The sequence below is a fragment of the Nomascus leucogenys genome, chromosome 15, assembly GCF_006542625.1.
Source record: "Nomascus leucogenys isolate Asia chromosome 15, Asia_NLE_v1, whole genome shotgun sequence".
Lineage (NCBI taxonomy): Eukaryota > Metazoa > Chordata > Mammalia > Primates > Hylobatidae > Nomascus > Nomascus leucogenys.
The window spans coordinates 91,519,830-91,542,036 of record NC_044395.1 but is presented as its reverse complement, the minus strand read 5'-3'; the positions used below and the strand labels follow the sequence as shown (position 1 = coordinate 91,542,036).

General features: G+C 36.2%; 1 protein-coding gene across 1 annotated transcript in view; it reads left to right on the top strand.

The window, feature by feature from the left end:
• The window catches only part of DCDC1 (doublecortin domain containing 1), a 451,976-nt gene that overhangs the window by 220,266 nt on the left and 209,503 nt on the right, over positions 1-22,207 (top strand). Inside the window, 6 exon segments of the mRNA XM_030829012.1 lie at positions 835-933; positions 4,231-4,397; positions 7,409-7,534; positions 9,229-9,334; positions 17,252-17,386; positions 19,947-20,065. Coding sequence (XP_030684872.1) covers positions 835-933; positions 4,231-4,397; positions 7,409-7,534; positions 9,229-9,334; positions 17,252-17,386; positions 19,947-20,065 — 752 coding nt within the window.

Genomic DNA, 22,207 nt, shown 5'->3' with positions numbered 1-22,207 from the left:
GGGAAGAAAAGAACTTTTGAGAAAAAAAATAAAAAGCAGGGATTTAAATTATTCATCAGGCCCCTCTCTCAGCTGCTTCTTTTCTTGCCTGGTGAATGGCACACCCCACATGGATCCTCCGCGTGGTTGGAGGGGTGGTGTTCACTCTAGTGAAGCCATCCTGTCGGGACTGGTTTATTCAGATCCTTTTGACCAGAATGTTTGCTAGCATTTTTTTTTTCCCCAGCGAGTGTTACATAATGCAATGTTATGAATTTTATCTCTGCTCTCAACAACTTGTTGGATATATGCACTTAAAATGGATGACTTTCATCATACTGTTATGCAATAAATCTGTCAGGTTAAATTTCCTTTTAGTGTGCCAAAAGATTAGCTGAACACTGATATATTTAAGTATAAACCAAAGTATAAATATTCCTCACATTATTTGTGGCTTTATGAAGAACAAAATGAGCTAGTTAGGTTGCTATTGACTTTTTTTTTTTGACACTTGCTTCATTTAAGCATCCACTGTGGTCAGTGATTCCTCCTTTAATGTCCACATTTTCTTCTATTATAAGATTGTAGGGTATGCCAGTCAAATTAGACACTGAAACCAAAAGGAGAAGCAGGAGCCTTTCTTTTCTTTCAGTGCTGTTGATTCCATCGCCAATTACTTACTCACATGTGTTTATACAGTCGGTCCTTGCTTTGCACAATTCTCATGTGCACAATTTTCGGTTGACATGGTACCATGAAAAAGGATGACTGCCTAAATTTATCTAAGTGTGTATGAATATATGTATGTATGTGTGCATCTGTTTATTTTTATTTTTGAATATGTTTATTTTTCAGGTATTTGAAAATGGTAAAAACACTGGAGAGATCTCTGTTGGTATCAGTAAAAAAGATTTGGAATCTGATAGCCCAATTCAAACTGACTATATGATGGAAAGAGTGAGTTTACTGACAGTTTACTTATGACTTTAAGTGTCTTGCAAGTTACTTGCAACTAATTTAGACAATTACATCTTAAAGTTGTTTGCAGAAGATCAATGGTTTGTTGATCTGTGAAGACTGATATTGCAAAGATTTACTTCTGAATTTCTTAGGCTTTCAGCGTTAGTATAGTGTTAACTCCTGGACTCCTTACCTAACAGTTTCTTAACCTTTTTCATGCTTATATTTGGAATCTGTCTATGCTTGGCCCTGGTTTTGATACATCAGGATTTCCCTCTTGTTTACACTAAAAAAAAGTGATATATTCAGTGGAGGGTATGCCCTGCATCTAGGGTATTTCTAAACCCCAGATTCTGAGTAATTAACATACAGCCTTGGTCTTCTCCCCTGCTCATTGTGAGCAAGTCCAGCTAGTTTTGCTTACATCTTAGGCACTCTTACCTTTTTCTGTTTTCCAGACAATTGGGATGTTTCTCAGGCAGAACCAACATGTTCAGGGTCTTTATTTTGGGTCTTTGTCTTGCATAAAAGGACACTGAACAGCCTGTTGTTTACAAATTGGGGTTATGCACCCGAGCGCACACCAGTGTTTTGGGCTCTCTTGCCTTGCCTTTGTTCAGTAACTTGCTCCCTTTTTCTCTCTTCAGTTCAGCACCCTCAGACTTACCTCTCCTGGTGGTATCCATTACCTGGCTTTTACAGCCAATCAGAAAAGTTGTATATGAATTGGGATGCTCTCATTGGATCATTAGCTGGACCTGGAAGAGAGGAAGAAAAGCTACTTTGATTAGAGAGAGAAGGATCCAGAGCCTTGGCTGGTTTCTTTTTACCATAACATACCTGATTATACAAATCACCATGACATAAAGGTCTTCATAGGATTTTTCACCTGTCTCCCCGGCTTTTTACATTAGAATATTTTACCAGCTTGGGCAACATGGCAAAACCCCGTCTCTACAAAAAATAAAAAATTTAGCCTGGCATGGTGGCATGTGCCTGTAGTCTCAGTTACTCAGGGGCTGAGGTGGGGGAATCACTTGAGCCTGGGATGCTGAGGTTGCATTTAGCTGAGATCACACCACTGCACTGCAGCCTGGGCGACAGAGTGAGACCCTGTCTCAAAAAAAAAAAAAAAAAAAGGAAGATGTTATTCTATAGAAAGTTTTTGTATTGACTTATAGCACACTGAAATTGAGCTGTGCTGTGCTTCTCTATGCAATAAATCTGGGGCAAAAACATTAATTAGGGGCATTATAAAGTTCTTTGGGAGAGCCCTTGTGACACCACCCAAGGACAGCTGCTCCCTTGTGTGGACATGTGTCTCAATCACTAGCCTAAGATGTTTCACACTCTTTCAGGTTCTTGAACAAATTCTTATCCTATAAACGCCTGGTGATGATAGCTTTAAAGATAAATGGGTGAAGATTATCACAATGTTTGGTTGCCACAGCAAAGCCCTAACCAATGACCTAAAGATGAAGGGCACAGAGGCCCTTACCTCCTGTAGACTGTTGAATGCTCATCTTTGAACACCTAAAATGCAGTCTGTCACCAACTTGAGAAAATAGAGATTGCAATGCAACTCCTGTGAAAGTGAATTTGGTTAAGTGGTCAGGTGCTCACATCACATGTCTACCTCGCATCCCTCTTCTTTGTACACACATTTCCTTCCTGGATCAGGCCTTGAATCTTTTGTATCATTCCTTTTTATAAAAAGGTGATGCCTGTAAAGCAAAATCTCTGTGATTTAAGAAATGATCAGCATAACATGTTTTCTGAAATAATAGCAAAGCAACAAAAATAAGTTCAAGGGCTGAAACCACACAAAAATAAATGTAGGGCTTTAGAAATACAATCTATAGATTTCAAAATATGTTTGCCATTTCCATGGAAAAATAACCAAGGCAATATAGATTTTTACTGTTCTAACACCTTTGCCTCTTATACACCTAAAGAGGAGAGTAATGATCATTTTTAATTCAAAGGAATTGGCTATGCTGGATGAGAAGTATTAATGCCTTTCCAATGCTCAAGACTAAAAATCTTCAGCTAATGAAAACACTAAGTTGGAGATACTATTACGTATCTCTAATTAGGACAAAGCCCAGTACTTAGGTCCTATACATGTAGTTTCTGGTCAAAGGAAATATTTGCTCAGTCAAGAGTTTACAGCCAATCGTGAGACACCTGAGATGTATGCAAGACCTGTGACTTTCCCTTCTTTCCTCTAAGCCTCAGCATTTAGCACTTCTCAATATACCCTCGATGGGAATTAATAGAGGAGCAAAAAAGAAAAGAAAAAAAAGGACCCTGAACTGCAGTTAGGCCAGAAAAGACCACAGCTATATCTACCTCCCTGCAGGGATTACAGGGTAACAAGAAACCGAGAGACACAAGAACTGACAAGGGAGAGATGAAAAGGAACCCCGTGACAGAAGGCTGGGAGAAGAGTGATGGATAGGGTGGAGTGCAGAGCAAGGAAGAGCAGAGGCCGAAACACTTAAACAAAGGTGACAGAGGATAATGAAAAATGTCTTTTCAAATACCATATGCAGCACAGTTCTGTTAGATTTACTTTATATTTGAAATATGCCCTAAATTAGAAATATCTTGATAATTTAGAGACTCTAAATGCAAGATAGAAGCAAACACTGATAATGCTATTATTTTAAATATTAAATGACAGCTTTTCATACTTCACACTTCAATGATCTCTTTCTTACAACTTAAAAACATTCATTATTGAAGATGTCCACAAGCTATTTCAGGGTTCATAATTAAAATGCTTCTAGGGAGAGATCTTTCTAAGTGAACCAACTTAGGCTAAAAGTCATTTTAATTTTGGTGATAGTCCTACTACTAGTTACCTGAGATTTGCTGGGGACAGGGAGATTGGTGATTGTAAAACTTGAACGTGGTCTGGAAGGCCCCTAACAAAATGTGTAGCTCAGACAAGAAAAGCGTAACCCTTATCAAAGAGGACCGTTGCCATGTGTAGAAGCTAAATGCTCTTTCTGTAAGACTGTCACATCTGCTTTCAGTCCCCGTGCCAAAGGGTCAGAGCTCAATCACAAGCCTGTGGCACCCCCTGCTGGTTAAAAGCCCACGCTCATTTTGTTAGTTTACACTGAGCTAAACATTGCCGTCATTTCACACTTCTTTTAACATTCTATATGAATTTAATTATCATTTGTTTAGACTTCATTTGTTACAGAGTAGAGACAGTTTATTACAGATGTTCCCATTTTAGATTATTTATTCTCTATCCCCTCTGCCCCCCTAACCCCCAACCGGTTACTTCTGAAGATTCATCAAAGGCTTCAAGGTTCTTCCATCAACCCACCAGGCCTCAATTTTTCTTCAATGCGGCTTTTTGATGAGAATGGCCAAGAAATTAAGAATCCACTTTCGCTGAAGAGTGAGCAAAAAATTTGGGTCTCTTATGGTAGAGCATACAGGTAGGAGCAAGGGGTTTGTTTTCCGTCCTCAATGTTTCCAGGGGAGAGCTAATTTGAAAGCGGATTTGAGAAGTCAAGTAGCACTCTTTACGAAACATTTTTTATTTTGAATTCCAATAAAATTTCAGAGGTGTTTTTGCAAGGCAGTATTGTTTGTGGAATATGACATCTCCTTCTCTCTCTCTGTGACTTTCTGTCTTAATGCCTTGTCATAGTTCTTGAAGTCTGCCTGTCAGCACAGCAAGAGGGATTTGTTCATGTCTGAGTAGTCACCTTAATGATAGCAGATGGAAACGCCACGGGGGGCCCAAGCCCATCACACTGTCATTGTCGCACACTGCCCTGACCTGCTTCCACTCCTCTATTTTTTTGTCCCTTTTTAAAGGAGAAATGGATGGTAATTGAAAAGGATCTTAAGCAAGATTTATGAAGCTGTAGACAACATGATTCCCCACTATCTCTCTATGTTTTCACAAATAAAGTCTTAACCTTTTAAGCACCAATGACAGGACAGCTAAAGATAAATTGGTAAAGCTTGTAAGCCCTATCCTATCAAAGTTATATTCCTCAAAAGCACCTTACATTATCCCACAATAATTACTGGTTATTGCTGAGCATTGTGTAAATTTTTGTAGATTGGTAAATTCCTGCATAAAATTATCTGTGTTTCTGAAGAAATAAAAAGGCTGCAGTATATAGGCACTGATGGGCTGGGCTGTTGTGTTCAATATCTAGGAAATTTATGCATATTTTGACAGAACACATCCAGATGAACTCTGAAACTGCTTGTCAGGAAACTTAAACACACTTCTCTATTTTTATTTTTTTTAGCTTATTATCTGTAGAACAGAATAAGGGAAAATAATTTTTCATATGGAGTATAGCTGATCATGTATTAACTATAATGAAAATAGCATAAATAAACCTAAGTCTTAGCGACGCAAGGGCTGTTGGATTTGCTATATATTCAAATAGTTAAAATTTCAAATACTGAAACAAATGTACTCAGAAATCCATCAAGGTTTTGGAAGACGTTGCTAGAATAAGTTGTGGGTCACATGTTACAAAATTTTATTTCATCTGTCCCAGTAAAATTAAAATGTTTGATGATTTCTTAGGCTGTGTAATTTAGAGAATTAAAAAATCTCTAAGGAATGGTAAGTTTTTGTCCATAGATAAATTTCAAAATATAATTCAATTACATTGTAAGTAGAATTGTTTTTACAGTGATAAAAACTGATGAATTTTAAAGTGGCAAGAATTCTTGAGTAATCTAGTAAGCCCTTCCTATTACAAGGATAGGCTTTAATAAAATGTGTCATTATTATTTCTTTTTAATATTATTGTCAAAGTGAAAGTAATGACTCACTAATTTTGATACTTTTAATGATGTTTGCTATAATACAGCATTTTAATAATATTAAACATTTGTTTTTGGCTAATTGGATCATATTTGTGGAATAACTGGTAAAATGCCAAAAATCTGAGATATTCTAAAAATCAGCTGAGAATTGTAGTCGGAGACATTTACCAGTGCATGTATTTATTTGTATTTCATTGTGATTTTAACAGTTTAATGTATTTTTTTTGGCTTCCAATCCAACATAAAGCACCAGGAAACCAATACAGCATTTTGCTACCATAGGAATGTTTAAAATGTATATGTCTAAAAAGTTATTGCTGTCTAGTTTGAAATATGTTGAGAAAATATGCAGTACGTACTAAGTAAATCGTTTTCATTTTCAGTAAGTAATTCTACTGAGTCTAATTTATGTTGATTTGAAGGGGTCAAGCTACTCATTTGTAAAAGATTATTTTTGCCAATGTCCGCTTCTATTTTGAATATTTTATTTTTCCTTCAAATTTTTATTTTGAAAAAATTTAAATCTAAGGAAACTTGAAAAAATAGTACAATGAGCTCCTTTATATCTTTCACCTAGATTCACCAATTTGAAGAGTTTGCCACATTTGTTTTACCTGTTATATATCTCCCATCTCTCTCTCCCTCTTGAACGGCTTGAAAGCAATTAGAGACATTAAAATTTCACTCCTAAATGCTTCAGGTCACATAACTGAAGAAGAGTTATGTGTCACCACATTATAATATCTAACACAGTCAACAGTAATGTAGTATCCTCTAATATACACTCTATATTCAAGCTAATCAAAATATGCTTTAGAGCTCTTTGTAATCCAGTATCCAAATACACTTCCTTGTATTATATTAGTCATTTTCTTTAGTTGTCTTTAATCTAGAATATTCTTTTAATCTTTTATTTTGTTTTTCATGACATTAATTTATTTTTCAAGAGTCCAGGCATTTTTCTTGTAGAATGTCCCACATTCTGGGTTTGTCTGAGTGTTTTCTCACGATTAGTTCAGTTTAAGTATTTTTGGCAACAAGACTACATAGGTGATGTCGTTGATTTTTAATTCTAGAGATAAATAGCAAGTCAAGCAATTTAGAGAAAAATGGCTCATAGTGTACAATAGTGGCCATTGTTTTCATTCAAAATCTGTTTTTGATTTTAATTTCCAAATTCACTTAAAACAGTGTGCCTAACAATATGTAATATGAAAATCAAATCAGCATGGCATTTAGTGAGCTCACAAAAATAGTTGTTTGTGGCTGAATATTAAGAATTCATTTACTTATCAGCTCCCAAGATAACTATAGATGTATTGGATTACTGTTATACATGGAAAATGAACATTATGTGAATGACAATTGTTTTTCTCAACTAAATACTTGGCTTTAATTATTGCAATTATTATTTTTTAAATTACATATGTTGAAACTGTTTTGGCATATTATAGATCAGCTAAATAAACTGAAGTATACATTTCAGGTGTTAATATAGAATACCAGCAATAGTGCTATATAATAGGAAACTCACTTATTTCTGAATTTTATTAGACAATGATAATATGTATTTTATTGTTTATTTGTGCTCAAATTTCAGTGTATGTCTAATTTTGAAGATAGTTTTGATGTTTTTTCTGTTTTTCAGATCTCCACTAAATCTTGCTTTGGGTTTGACCTTTGACCGAGTGAGTGCATTTGCCAGAGGCGTCATCATGGTTGCATATAAAACCTTTTTGGATCCTAATGCTGTTCTGCTACCTGGATATGGCAAGTAAATTAACAAGTAATCTTGTTAAAAATCTGGTTAAAGTAATCCAAATCACTTAATTCAGGATTTTTTCAGAGTAAGAGATTCGAAACACTAAAAGATGCTCTTTCAGTTGTCTTAAATAAGCAATTGTTTCTTTTATTGACTTATTTAATGGTATAATGAGGTAGTGCCTAAAAGACTTGTTAACTTTCCTTAGTTTTAGAAAACCATATGGGGCCATGAGCAAAGTATAGTTTTTGCTTTGCAGAAACAATTTTGTTTGAAACATAAAAGCTGTTTTTAGTCATTATTTCTAAATTAATCATTTATAATGGAATCATTAAAATATAAAACATGTTCTGTGTATGAGTGTTCACATTTAAACTTCTTATCTGTTTATGATGATACATTTAAAACAAAAGCAACGTTCTGGGGACTTGTTGGGGCAGTGAAGAGTAGGAGTTGGAAGATCTCAGGAGGCATTTTGCTTCGTCTCTGCTCGTGATTGTCCAGGAGCAGATTGGTGTTGGTTTCTTATCTGCAAATAATACAAACTGGCTTTTACTGAGTGTTGACCATAGGCCAGGAACAGTTACTATTAATTGGGTAAGGATCAATTTAATTCTCACAACAGTTATGTTACTCTCATTATTCCGTATTACTCTACTCTTACTCCATTTCTCAGAGACAGAAACCAAGGCACAAAGAGAGAAGTAATTTGTCCAAAGTCACACAGTTGGTACATGTTAGAGCCAGGATTCTAACCCAGATCATTTGTCGTAAGTACCTGAGTGCTTAACCACTATTTAGTGCCATCCGATAAAACTTTCTGTGATGACGGACACACACTTTGTGACTATTGAGCATTTGAAATGTGACTAGTGTGAATGCAAAACCAAATTTTAAATTTTGTTCAAGTAAATTAATTTAAATTTAAATAGGAATCAGTAGCTAGTGACTACCATATTGGACACTGCAGCAGATCCTGATACTATTTTGGATTAGGTAATCTAACTGTAAGTTCCCACCTAGCTTTAACAACCTTATAATTTAACAAATTGTAGCTCTTTTTTTTTTTTTTTTTTTTTTTTTTTTTTTTTTTTTTTTTTTTTTTTGGGATGGAGTCTCGCTCTGTCGCCCAGGCTGGAGTGCAGTGGTGCAATCTCAGCTCACTGCAAGCTCCGCCTCCCGGGTTCACGCCATTCTCCTGCCTCAGCCTCTCCGAGTAGCTGGGACTACAGGCGCCCGCCACCACGCCCGGCTAATTTTTTGTATTTTTTAGTAGAGACGGGGTTTCACCGTGGTCTCGGTCTCCTGACCTCGTGATCCGCCCGCCTCGGCCTCCCAAAGTGCTGGGATTACAAGCGTGAGCCACCGCGCCCGGCCTAATTGTAGCTCTTTTTAATAAACAGTTGAAAATGCCGAAGTAGAAGGCATAAATAGAGAACCAAAAGCAGTCTGATGAAATCACTCAGTCCAGCCAGTGACAACCTATTGCTAAATATGTCTAGAGGGACATACTCATTGATAGTTGTTTAAATAACAGCTTTATTCCCCAATGACTGCTGGTACTTTCCAGGCAAGATTTGATATATAAATTATTAGTAATGGAGTATACATAAAGAATAAAGAGTATTATAATTAAAGAGTAAAGGGTATTATAATTAAATGCATATTAGTCTAATAAAAGTAATTACATATTTTACTTTACTTAGTTGGGAAGTTTGTGAGGGATTTCCGATTAATTTCAACTGTACCAGTCAACAGATACCTGACCAATTTGAAAAGGTGGACTTGGAGAACCATTTTCTAAAGAACAAGGTCAGATTTTAGTTATTGTACTTTAAAAGGTGCACTTTATGCATTGGACACTCAGCCAATATATAATGAATATTTGTGACAGTTTTTTTTTTTTTCTGAGATGGAGTCTTGCTCTGTTGCCCAGGGTGGAATGCAGTGGCGTGATCTTGGCTCACTGCAACCTCTGCCTCCTGGGTTCAAGCAATTCTCCTGCCTCAGCCTCCCAGGTAGCTGGGACTACAGGCACGCACCACCATGCCTGGCTAATTTTTGTACTTTTCGTAGAGATGGGATTTTGCCATGTTGGTCAGGCTGGTCTTAAACTCCTGACTTCAAGTGATCCGTCCACCTCGGCTTCCCAAATTGCTGTGATTACAGGCATGAGCCACCATGGCTGGACTGTGATAGTTTTTTTAAAACTATAAATTATATTACAGTTTTTTAAACTATAAATTATTTTTACAAATGTTGGGGCAGGTGTTATTCTTTACTTCCTGTTAATTAACCAGACACTTCAAAATGGAAAACAATATATATAATTCCTACTTGAAAAACTTATACCTGATTTATGTTATTTAAGCCCTATTGTTTGGCATATTTTCTTTGTAATGTTAATAGCTATAATAATGTTGGAGTTATTTAAGGAAGTCTTTAAGATGGCTGCTATCTCTATAGTTTAGGATCTGATCTATTTGCTCTATAGGTCTAAGGAACGCAGGTTCTTTAGGAAACCTAACTCATGGCAACCCAATCCTGAAGGTCCGTATCAATTTACACTTAGAAATTTATCCTTCCAGTAAAGAAGATGTTTTTTTTTTGCTCCAGCTCAATTATGAAAGGCATTTTAAATCTATCTCCAAAGAAGGAATACTTACTTTGTTTTTCTTAGCTGGCAAATGCTGTGTACGGTTGTTGCTCATTTTAGCCTTAATTTTTGAACACATGAAATCAAAATCAAAAGTCACTCACAGAGACAGAGCAGTCCAAAGAAAGTAGGACTTCCTATCAACTGGGCCCTGTATTTCCAAGAGTCAATGCAAGAGACACATTGCCCCAACCTGCTCTTTTTAAATTTCTTTATGCTACCCATTCAGTTTCTCAATTATGTCAAAATTTAAACTGAAAATATTGATTATTTCAAGGAGCATATGGATCTAAATAGTGTACTTATAAAAATAGAATCAAATATTTCTACTTCTGCCTGGTTTTGAGAAAATTTAGAAGATTGAAGTAACTAGAATGATGTACTCATTAATGTATTTTGTATTTTGCCTTCATCTGACATTAAGATTTATTTACTGTAGATCTGATCTTGTTGGTATTCCTCGTTAGGTTTTTGCTGTAGCATAATTTTCTTGCTCAAAACACATGTATGCCTGGCTGTTGCCTTTTGAAGTTCCAAATTCTCATCTGGACTTCATTGATCCCCATGATTCTCCTCTAATCTACCTCCACTCTCAACTTACTTTTCCAATGTTCTCCTCTTGCTCTGTATACTCTACATTACAGTCAGGATAATCAATTGTGCACCAGAACATGCTTTCCACTTTCGTATACTTGTGCCGTGGCTTGTATTGTTCTTTGCCTGGGATATACCCCCAACCATTACATTACTTGCTTCTTAAGGCTTTACTCAACTTACTCTTCCATAAAGCCTTCTCAGATAATCCGGAAATAATTAATCTTTATTTTGTATTCTCAGGACTCATTATCTTCCTTTGAAAATTGTTGTTGAGTTTGTGTTTTGATATAGGTATTTGCTTTTGTGTTTTTCCTCCACTAAACTGAGGATTCTTTGGGCACAGGCATTGTCTTACTCGTCTTTGTGTTCCTAAGCACTAACGCAAAGTCTTGAATGTAGGGCAAATGCACAATACATATTTGATGAATGGATTTTTTGGTTTGCTTGTTTAGCCATAACCTATCTTTCAAGGCTGAATATTCTCTAATATGGTCTTTGTGTGTTAGCCAAGCCAGACTGTTATTTTTTTTTTCTGAAAGCACTTCATGATTTCTGTTGTTATGCCCATGTGGACCTCTTTGACTAAAATTCCACCTTTCTTTGTCACCACACCCAGCCTTCTCTGTCACCCTTGTGCCATATCCTAGCACAGAGTTCAGCATATTCAATAAAGGCTATTAAAATCCTGCCCATCAGCCAGGTGCAGTGGCTCACGCCTGTAATCCAAGAACTTTGGGAGGCTGAGGCGGGCAGATCAGGAGGTCAGGAGATCGAGACCATCCTGGCCAACATGGTGAAACCCCGTCTCCACTGAAAATACAAAAATTAGCTGGGTGTGGTGGTGCGTGCCTGTGGTCCCAGCTACTCGGGAGGCTGAGGCAGGAGAATCGCTTGAACCGGGGAAGCAGAGGTTGTAGTGAGCTGAGATTGTGCCACTGCACTCCAGCCTGGCAACTGAGTGAGGCTCTGTCTCAAAAAAAAAAAAAAAAAAAAAAAAAAATCTGCCCATCATTCTAGCCCTATCTGATTTGTGACTGCTTCATGAAATCTTTCTGTACCCCAACCTCATTTCCAAACCAGATATGACGTTTCCCTTCTGCGCCATTTACAATGACGTTGAACTAGATGCTGTTCCTCTTACAACTTCTTGCATGGCTCGAAATCAACCAGGCTCCAAATTTGAGCATATTTCTGGCTACATCAGCGTAGATGGGGGGTATGGTAGGCTCTATTGGGGATGTCAGGATCAGATCGTGAAGGGTCTTAATTCAATATTAGGGAATTCTGGTTTTTCTGTAGAAAGCAAGGAGCCATTGGAAATATTTGAACAGAGTCAAGATGTAATCTGATCTTCGTATTAGGAAGATAACTCAGGAGGTCCTTGTCTTATCCTCCCTGCTAGATTGAAAATTTCTCAAAGGCAAAGGTTATCCTGATCATCCCTGTCCCTGCTGCAATATCTAGATATTCAGTTAGCTGACCTGAATTGAATTTACTAGTAGATTAACTAATTCAACAGAGACCAACTCAAACCTAAAAAATAATTGGATAGCAAAGAGATATCAGAGAAAAGGACCTCAAAGGAGGCTTTTATCTTTGCTTTTATGTCAAAGTGGGTTAACTATAACAAGATAAATCTATTTTCTAAAATGTTGAAAAATGAGAGAATAACAGTCCACAGTTATTTTATCATTATTAAATGGTTCTAATGATTTAGTGAAAATGAGAAAACACCCATCATAAGTAAATGTTTATATGCTATGGCATTTTTAGTTTTTAAAAATTTTAGTTCTGTAAGAAAATAGTACTGTAAGAAAGCAAAAATTTGATAAATTGGCTAGTAAAGAGAAGCTTTCAAAGACAAACAATTCTTCCATAGCTGTGAAGCCTTTAAAATCCTTTCAGAAAAATGTCTCCAATTATTTACAGAGTGGTGATCAGTGCATTGGGAATAGTAATTTAATAACCTGAAAAGGAGCACTTTTAAAGATGGATTCAGGCAGAGGTGACGGATATCTATAGGGCATTTTATTGTAGAATCTTGCTGCTCATTGGCGTAAAGAACACACTAAGAGGATTACAACAGGGGTTGAGAGAAGGGAGGCAAAAGCCGATATTCTTGATGCATATGTTTTAAAATTGGCTCGAGATAGAGATATCAGTGCCCAGCCCCTGACTGTTCTTTTAAATTTCTTATTGACAAGTAGAACCTTTCCTACAGAGAAAAATTTGGAACATATAATCCCCCTTTGTAATGTGGGAGTCAGATATAACCCTGACAATTACAACCTGTTGCTCTTTTATCCATTTCAAAAACAGATTTGGAATCTACTACACATTGACAATTTGGCGAATACATTTTTCAGCATCTCTCTATTGTTACTTAAATTGGCAACATTTTTAGATTGACTCAGTTTAAGGGCAATCAAACTAGATGTTTCCATGAAATGGATGAGATTTAAACTTCATGGTAGTTAATATCAAATGAAACATTTCATGAGAAGAATAGCTTTAGGAATGCCTGGTTATGGGAAAATATAGCAGAAAAATGGACTCCAGTGTTTGGCAGGTCATATATTCTGCCAGAATCAAAAGGAAACTTATTTTAATTCTAGCCTTTCAGTACATGGCTTCACAGACATCAGCAGGACATTAGTGACAACTTTCTGTATGGAAATGGCGAAAAAAACATCAAGTTATAATTTTGGAATTATAGTATACTTGTTACAATTTAGCTTGTAAATTCAGTAGTTATGGATGCTAGTAGAATGCATTCATAGTTACTGAAGTACTGTATTATTCTGGCATTATTCTTTTTGTCATAAAGGAGGCTTGGAAACAACAAACAACTCTTTGCTGTTCTATTTCTTTGGAGAGCAAGTCATTGAAAAATGATATTTTATATAAATTATTTATATACTGAAGCAAATACAAAATTCTAGTTAAAATTTTGAACGGATTGCCATTAGCATAGGACACAGGACTTGACTTAAAAGCCCAAGTCCTTCTCTTATTTTCAGACCAATTAGATCTTAGATATTTTGCCTTGTTTGACTGCATAATTTTGCCTTGCTGATATTTTCTACTCCCAACTCTATTTGTTGGCCTTAGAAGTAGGTGGACTGGTCAGCTATAAAGTTAGAGCATAGAAACAATAAGAGACAACAGAAATTACATGAGGAAATAGATTGTATAACATTTTCTTTAATTAGCTGTGATTTTGACTTGTGTGTAAAATTATTCAAATTGACCCTAAATGCATTATCAAAAGTGAACATCATGTAAAATTTCTTTGCAATAGAATAAACAATTTGTTCAAATGAGGGTTGTGCTCTATGAACTTCTTTCAAGAAACATTTCATTGTCTTGTGTTCTGGTTCTTAGTAAATGTGCAAGAGAAGATCATAAGTGGTTCTTTTCTTATTTTGAATTTGCACAAGAATATTGAAGGCTACTCCACCTTCATTAGCTATTTGGGAAAAATAATTAAACAAGTTTTAACTGGCCCAGCATGTGTATGCATTACTTTGTCATTGACTGCTTCTACATCAGAACAGTTTATTCAGACAAGCAAAATTATAATGGCCACTTAAAGGACCTATGTGTATAAATATTTAAAAGAATAAAAGAGAATTGTTTTGATTCTCAATAAGACTTAAAAATGTTTTTAATGACATATATGATAGTATGCATTTAGATACCAGTCTCAATCTAAATGTTCTTATACACCTATGTGCATGCCTGTGTGTACATGGGTGCACACACACACACACATATACATATGGCATATTATGTTGTGGATTGTCAGAGCACTTTTTTTTTCTTAAATCCCAACTTTCATAGTTCTCAACTTCCCACCCTCGTTTGGTCTAAAGCTAAGCTATCAAATTAATTTAAAAAGTGAAGTCACAGAAGAGAAATGTAATGGCCATTGTCAGTTTTAAGCCTATCAGAACACCAGACTTGGCAGGAATTTTTTTTTAATAACACAAAATAAAGCTGGGTTAGTGGGCCTTGCTGTGTCTGCTCTATGTAGAATCACTTGGGAACTGTCCAGCAAAATATCACTTGAAGAACAGCATGGTGTTAATACTGGGTGCCAGCCCAAGGCAGAGACAAAGGACCCCTTCACTCTTCACCAATAAGCCAACTGTTGAAATATTAAACCATGTTGTGGAGATAACAAGAATATAGGTGCTGGCAGCAGGTGCTGTACAAAGAAGCAGTTGGCTGTATGGTTCTTCTGTCTGACTAATTTCAGTCAAAACAATCTTCTGCCCAGTTGCAGAGGGGAGTTTTGAGTGTGATGGCAACTTGGAGTTAGGAGGTTGAGTAACACTGCTACTTTAAATGCCGAGTCCTGTGGCGAATGGATTAGTACAATGTAGTTTATCATTGTTCAGAAACTGTGGGGATTCCCCTCCAGAATCCAGGCACTGTAAGCACTGTAAGTCAAATCTGCTTATGTGGTGGTGTTGCTGTATTTTTTAAAATTTCATTTTCACATATAGGAGTCATATGATGTTTTCTTCTCTTGAGAAGTGACTTTCATTATAGAATAATTACCACATGTATTAGTTTTATCCTTATGGTAGTACCTGATCACACCTGTAAAATTTTTCCTTTTAAATCATCATTGAATTTGTGCATTTAAAAAATAATTTGCTACTCAACAAATATCTAGCATTAGCACAGATATAGGAAGTAAATTGTTATTGAAGCAACATCATTTATTGGGTTTTAAATATAAATTGGCATATTCCTGTAAGCATACACAAATAAATATTGGTACTAAAACACCTAGAATAATTACTCAGTGAAAGTGATCATATAATTTAGGAGATAAAGTTTATTAAGTATGAAGTAATAGGATTCCTACAAGTGATGTGAGTGCCTAATAATTTTTCAGTTAGATCTAAGCGAGCAATGCTAGAAGTTGCACAACACCTTTGGCATATGTAATCTGATAAGGAACACAGGAGATGTGGGTGCAGTGTCTCCCTTCAGTACCCCCTGTCCATCCCCACAACTATCTCTAAAGTCTCAGCTCATATTTCTTTATTCTTAGGAGATTGTGTGAACTCCCAGCTATTTTCCCTGCCTTTGGTGTCTTCATTCTACAATCTATTATCCTCTACCCTTACCAGATCAACGTTACTAAAATCTGCTGTTAGCAAGATATGTTTGATCATTAAAAAGTCAGGAAACAACAGATGCTGGAGAGGATGTGGAGAAATAGGAACAGTTTTACACTGTTGGTGGGAGTGTAAATTAGTTCAACCATTGTGGAAGACAGTGTGGCGATTCCTCAAGGATCTAGAACCAGAAATGCCATTGACCCAGCAATCCCGTTACTGAGTATATACCCAAAGGATTATAAATCATTCTACTATAAAAAAAAATGCACATGTATGTTTATTGTGACACTGTTCACAATAGCAAAGACTTGGAACCAACCCAAATGCCCATCAATGATAGACTGGATAAAGAAAATGTGGCACATATACACCATGGAATACTATGCAGCCATAAAAAAGTTCATGTCCTTTGCAGGGACATGGATGAATCTGGAAACCATCATTCTCAGGAAACTAACATAAGAACAGAAAACCAAACACCACATGTTCTCACTCATAAGTGGGAGTTGAACAATGAGAACACAGGGATGCAGGGAGGGGAACATCACACACCAGGGCCTGTCGGTGGGTGGGGGACTAGGGAAGGGATAGCATTAGGAGAAATACCTAATGTAGATGACGGGTTGATGGGTGTAGCAAACCACCATGGCACGTGTATACCTGTGTAACAAACCTGCATGTTCTGCACATGTACCCCAGAACTTAAAGTATACAAAAAAAAAAAAAAAGAAAACTTTCACTGGCTCCCTACTGTCCACCTGACTCCATAGCTTTGCACTTGACACTTTCTACAGTTTGGACAAATTTACTTTATGAGTCTACCTGCAAATCCTAAGACACATTGATTAAGCTTCCTTGCCTTTACTTGGAATACCTTTTTATTCTTTATTACTCCTGTCAAACTGTCCCCATCCTTCAAGGCCTGCTTTACATGTTAACCTCTTTCAAGATGCTCCACCTTTAGGTTACTCCAGCAGAAATGAGAGTACCATTTTTTCATGCCTGTAATAACACTATTTAATCATTCATATGGAGCTTAACATGAAAGGCGGGTGGGGAGAGAGAGAGAAGTTGCATCTACTCTGTTGTATGTTTCTTTGGGTCAGGAAAAAATATTTTATAATATTCCACACCACACAGCATAGGGTCTTGCATATTAGAGTTGGTGGTCAACAAATATTGATTGAGTTGAATTAAAGGGGATTGAATGCTACTTTTTGAAAAGAGATATCAATCAGAATAAATAATGTTCTAGGATAACTTATTTTGGGTAAGTGTGTTGAGGAGTTTAACTCTTAGACTATGAGTTAAAAATGCATACTTCTTCTCATGATATAGGTAGATCCCAATATTGTCCTTCATGCCTCTGTTTCCATTGGAAAGTGGAGTTTCTCAGGCAGTGAAGCAAGCAGCAGAAGTCAAATAGCGCCATCGATCCTGTGGCCTGTAGCCAGTGTGTGGCTGATCACCAAGGTACCTAAGAGTGTCTGCTTTCACTGAGTGATCTCCCCTTGCTTGCTGGCTCACTGCACTCGCTGGCACCCGGTGCTCTCATGCACATGAACACACAAGTGAAAGCGCGATAAATTGTTGGCTGTTATAAATGCCATCTCTGCTATTGGTATTGCCTAGCCCACAGGACTTCTGTAGATTCTCAAATGAGCATTCAGTGCACTATCAGACATGCTACTGATTAGTTTATACCTCACAGTGTATTTAAAGCAAGCATAGAATTTGTTTGTAGTCCACAGACTCATCATTTTCTTGAGATTTGTCTGAATGTGCTTCTACTCCTAGATCTTCATTTTGAGTTTTACCCCTCAGCTTTCCTGAGCCTGGTAGATTACCAGCATATACCAACTTTGCATATTGTCTTAGCAAGGATGTAGTTTTAAAAGAAATCCCTGAGTATAAACATGAGCAGTGCCTAACACATTGTGTTCCTGTGTGTTGGGAATATTTAATATTTTTCACTTTATTATTGTACTATTGTATATGAAGAACATAAAATTATAGAAGAACATAAAATTGTCCTTTCCTTTCATCTTACTACTGCAGTACATTTTGTAAATATGTATTTATGTTGAAAAGAGATGGTGCAGTTCACAATTATCTTTCTTCTATCTCCCTTTGTCCCCTCATCACAGATGATTTTGCTACTACTTAGCACTCCCGTGAATGCGAAGTCACCCAGTGAAGTTCGCTGGGAGGAGGGAAGATTGACACTATTTTCTCAAATGAAATTTTGGATTGCCCTTAGCTATTGTTCTTTAAAAGTTAAAAACAAACATATAGAATAATTAAGACACAAAGGTACTAAGACATATTATTTATTTCATATATCACAGCATAGTAAGTATACATGAGCTTTTCCTGAAATCTGGATTTCCAGCTGGAGACTATGTTAACTATTTGTCCTTTTTACATAGTATTTTGTTTCTGATTTAATAATAATAACATCTCCACTTAGTTGAATACTGTGTCAGACATTACATTAGGTACCTTATTCACATTCATTATTCACATTCATTATTTCATTTAATGTTATAAGATCTCTGCAGATTTTTATTATACAGCTGAAGAAACTGAGGTTAGTAATAGCAGAAGAAAGATTCTTGGTCTCTTTGACTTCAGAACTTTTCATTGTGATATAAAACACTCCTCTATATTTGACTCACCTGTGAGCATAATGGAAGTATTTTAGTCCCAGCACTGCCACTGAATAACTATATGACAGCAGACAAGCCACACATGGTATCTAGGCCTTAGTGTTCTATCAAAAAGAGTTGGACCAGCTGCTATGGAAGGTCCATTCTCAGATCCCATATTCTTTAATTTCATGGTGTCTGTTTCTAGAATTTCATGATAGCAGAAAACATGTGCTTGTCTAAAATCTCCTCAAAAATAATTGGAATGCCTACCAAAAGAGTATAGTTTTGGAGTTATTAAATAATTGAAATCTCTTGTGTGACATTGGGAAAGTTACTTAGCTGCTTTGAACTACTGTTTTCTCTTCTATAGATGACGTTAGTCATATCTGCTTTGCACAGTTGCTGTGAAGATGAAATGAGAAAGCATGTGTGATGTTCAAGCATGGTGTCTGGTATACAGAAAGTGCTTAATAAATGATGGCTGCCTTTCCTCACCCTAAGCAGTTCTTTTTTCTGTATAGACAAGCATGGTCAGACAAGGATTTCATTCAGTACTTACTAAAACCAATTTTTTTTAGAAATATTTTTCCTAAGTCATCAGTCATCATCATGTTTCTTTTCCACACTACAAACACATGAGAAATAAAGTATATGCTAAAAAGGAAACAATTCTGAAAATCCTTTAAGATTGAACTCTCTCTTCCTGTTTTAAAAATAAATCTTTTTACCTATTAAGAGAGAATTTTACGTGCCATAATTCTCCAGTAGATGTAGACAAATTTCTCTGTGGTTGTCACTTATGAAAAATGTTGTGTTGACTCACTAAGTAAGAAAATGGTTAAATGGCCCTTCAAGAAATATTCCCCTTTAATTTCCTTGGCAGAAAATCCTAACATTTAAAACAAAAGCAGTTCACAAACCACCTTAAAATGTTTAACCCATGATATTTAGACCCAGAGTAAAACTTTAAATTGATACAAAGGTTAAGGATTTGTTTCAGTCTTTTCAGTTCACTGCACTATTTTTTTTCTGTGCATACATATTTCCGGCAAGCTCTGTAGTTATAACTACAGCAAGTGACACGTGATGGACCCCAAATTGCTGCACTGTGAAATATGCACAGAAAAAAAAAGACAAATGAAGATATCAAGGTCTGTTTTATTTTGCGCTGAACTGTAAAATGCCACCCTTGTTGGACAGAAGATTACTGATTCTGAGCAGGGCTCGCTGACTGCTAAGTTGTGGGTAGTGTTTCACTTTCAGCAACTGTTAATATCCAGGGTTATCCAGGCATAATGACCTCACTATTTGTGACACATTGTTGAATTTTCTGGTTCTTTTAACTTATTTAGACCTTTCTCCCCCTCTCTATTCATTGGAAGACTGGAATGATCCTGAGCCGAGCGATAACTCAGGGCTGCCTGGCTATTGGTCATCCTATCAGAGTCAAGGCTGCTGAGGGAACATCACTAGAAGGATATAAATTAATCCTACAGAAAAGGTAATGCTTATGAGTTATTTAGCTCAAGATAATAAATGCTAATTTCAAGAATTCTGAGCAGTTCAATTGTGATGCCTCCTGGTTCGGATTGAATATTCATTAAATGTTTAAATTTGTGTTCATAACAACAATATTAATTTCTGAATCCAACGTAAGCTTGAAAATGTATGCCACTTAGTTCGGTAGTGTTTTAAAGGTATTTTAAAAGGTGAAATGTTGGCCTTCAACATGTACCTATGTCGTAGACAAACTGCTGCTTTACTCTATAATTATCAGAACTCATTTCTTTATATCCATTTTGATTGCTAATTAACAAACTTAAATTTTTATGTATATTCTTAACCTTTTTCCATCTTCTGAATATAAAATATTGAATTGTGAAAGAATAATCACAGAGACCAAAAAATGTTGGCTTGTAAGGGACCATAAGTGTCCTTCATATTTGTTTTTTTCTGATTTAGGAAGATATAATACAGGAAAGTAGATTGAGGAAGAAAGTTGATTTATCTCCAAGAGTCTCAAAATAGTGTTTTCTAGTCACTTTCTTTTTTCTCGGTCTTTTGTTTTGATGTTTTGTTTTCACTTAGTGTTGATAAAAACAATTTCTATCATACTTCAGGACTTAAAAAGCCATTACCAACTACTTCTGGCTAGATAGACACTTGGGATGTGCTTCGGCTGAAATCATCAGAGAAGTTGATCCAGCCATAAATACAGAAGGGAAATTTTCTCTAACCTGCAAAGCAGATAGAAGGATATCATGTAATGATTAAGAAAGTGATCTACAGACTCAAATTCCCAGGTGTAGATCCAGGCTGCACCCCTTACTCTAACAACAAAGTGTCTAAGCCAGATGCTATTCTAATATCCTTAAATTGCATTGTCAGATTTTATCCTTACAACAATCTGATAGGGTAGGTATCATTATTATCTTTACAGGTGAGGAAATTGAGGTACAGAGAAGTTAATCACCTGCTCAAGGCCATACCTACTAAGCGGTTTGGCAGGAAGGCAAACCCAAGCAGTCAGGTCCTATAACCTGAAAGTAGACACTTAGCCACAACACTACACTGTCAGTCAGTTAAAGTCCAGTCAAACAATTGCCAGTGAGTGCCAAGTGTGGTAGCAGATACCTTAGTGGATGAGCAGGGTACATCACTTGAAAAACTCAGGCAGATGGGAAAGGAAGATGGTAGCTTGGTGTTATGCAAACTCTCCAGTGCTAATAGAGTCGTAAACACATAGTTCTTAAGTAGTTTCAGACAACTCTAAAGCAAGTCTCAGTTTGGTATGGAACTGTACACAGACTGGGTAATAAGATTTCTGAAGCAAAATGAGTTCTGTAAACTAGAGACACATTGAGCATGAACTTGCAATGTCAATGCAAAACTATGGAACAGGGAGCCAGAGAGGCTTCAGCTCATTTAGTCCACAGTTATACTAAAGAGAAAAATCAATCAATTGTAACTGACCCCAAAATGACACAGATGTTAGAATTACTAGATGGGACATTAAAACAGCTGTTTTAACTGTGTTCTATATATTCAAGAAGCTAGAGGAAAGATTGAACATGTTAACTAAATACATGGAAGATATAAAAGAACTCAAATTTCAAGAGTTGAAAACTACAATATATGAGACAAAAAATATACTAAACATGTCTAATGCCAGATTAGACAATGTGGAAGAAAATAGCAGTGAACTTGAGAAGATAACAAAACTATTCACAAGGAAAACTGGAGAGAAAACAAATACTTAAAAAAAAAAAAGAACAGAGCATCAGTGAGATGTGAGAAAATTTCATATGGGCCAATTTCTTAGTATTTTTAGTCTCTGACAGGTTAAAGCAAGGAAAAGAAAAATATTGGAGGAAATAGTGTCTGAACAATTTTGATGTGCAAAATTGAGAGCTATAACCCACTGATCCAAGGAACTCAACAAATTCCAAGCATAAGAAGCATGAAGAGACAAAACCAAGGCACATTATAATAGAATTGTTTAAAATTAGTGATAAAGAGAAAATCTTAAAAGCAGAGAGAAAAGGCATATTATGTACAAGAGGAGCTAAAATAAGGCTGACAGCAGATTTCTTGTTGGCAACAAGTAAGTAAGAAGACAGTGGAAGAACATCTTTAAAATACT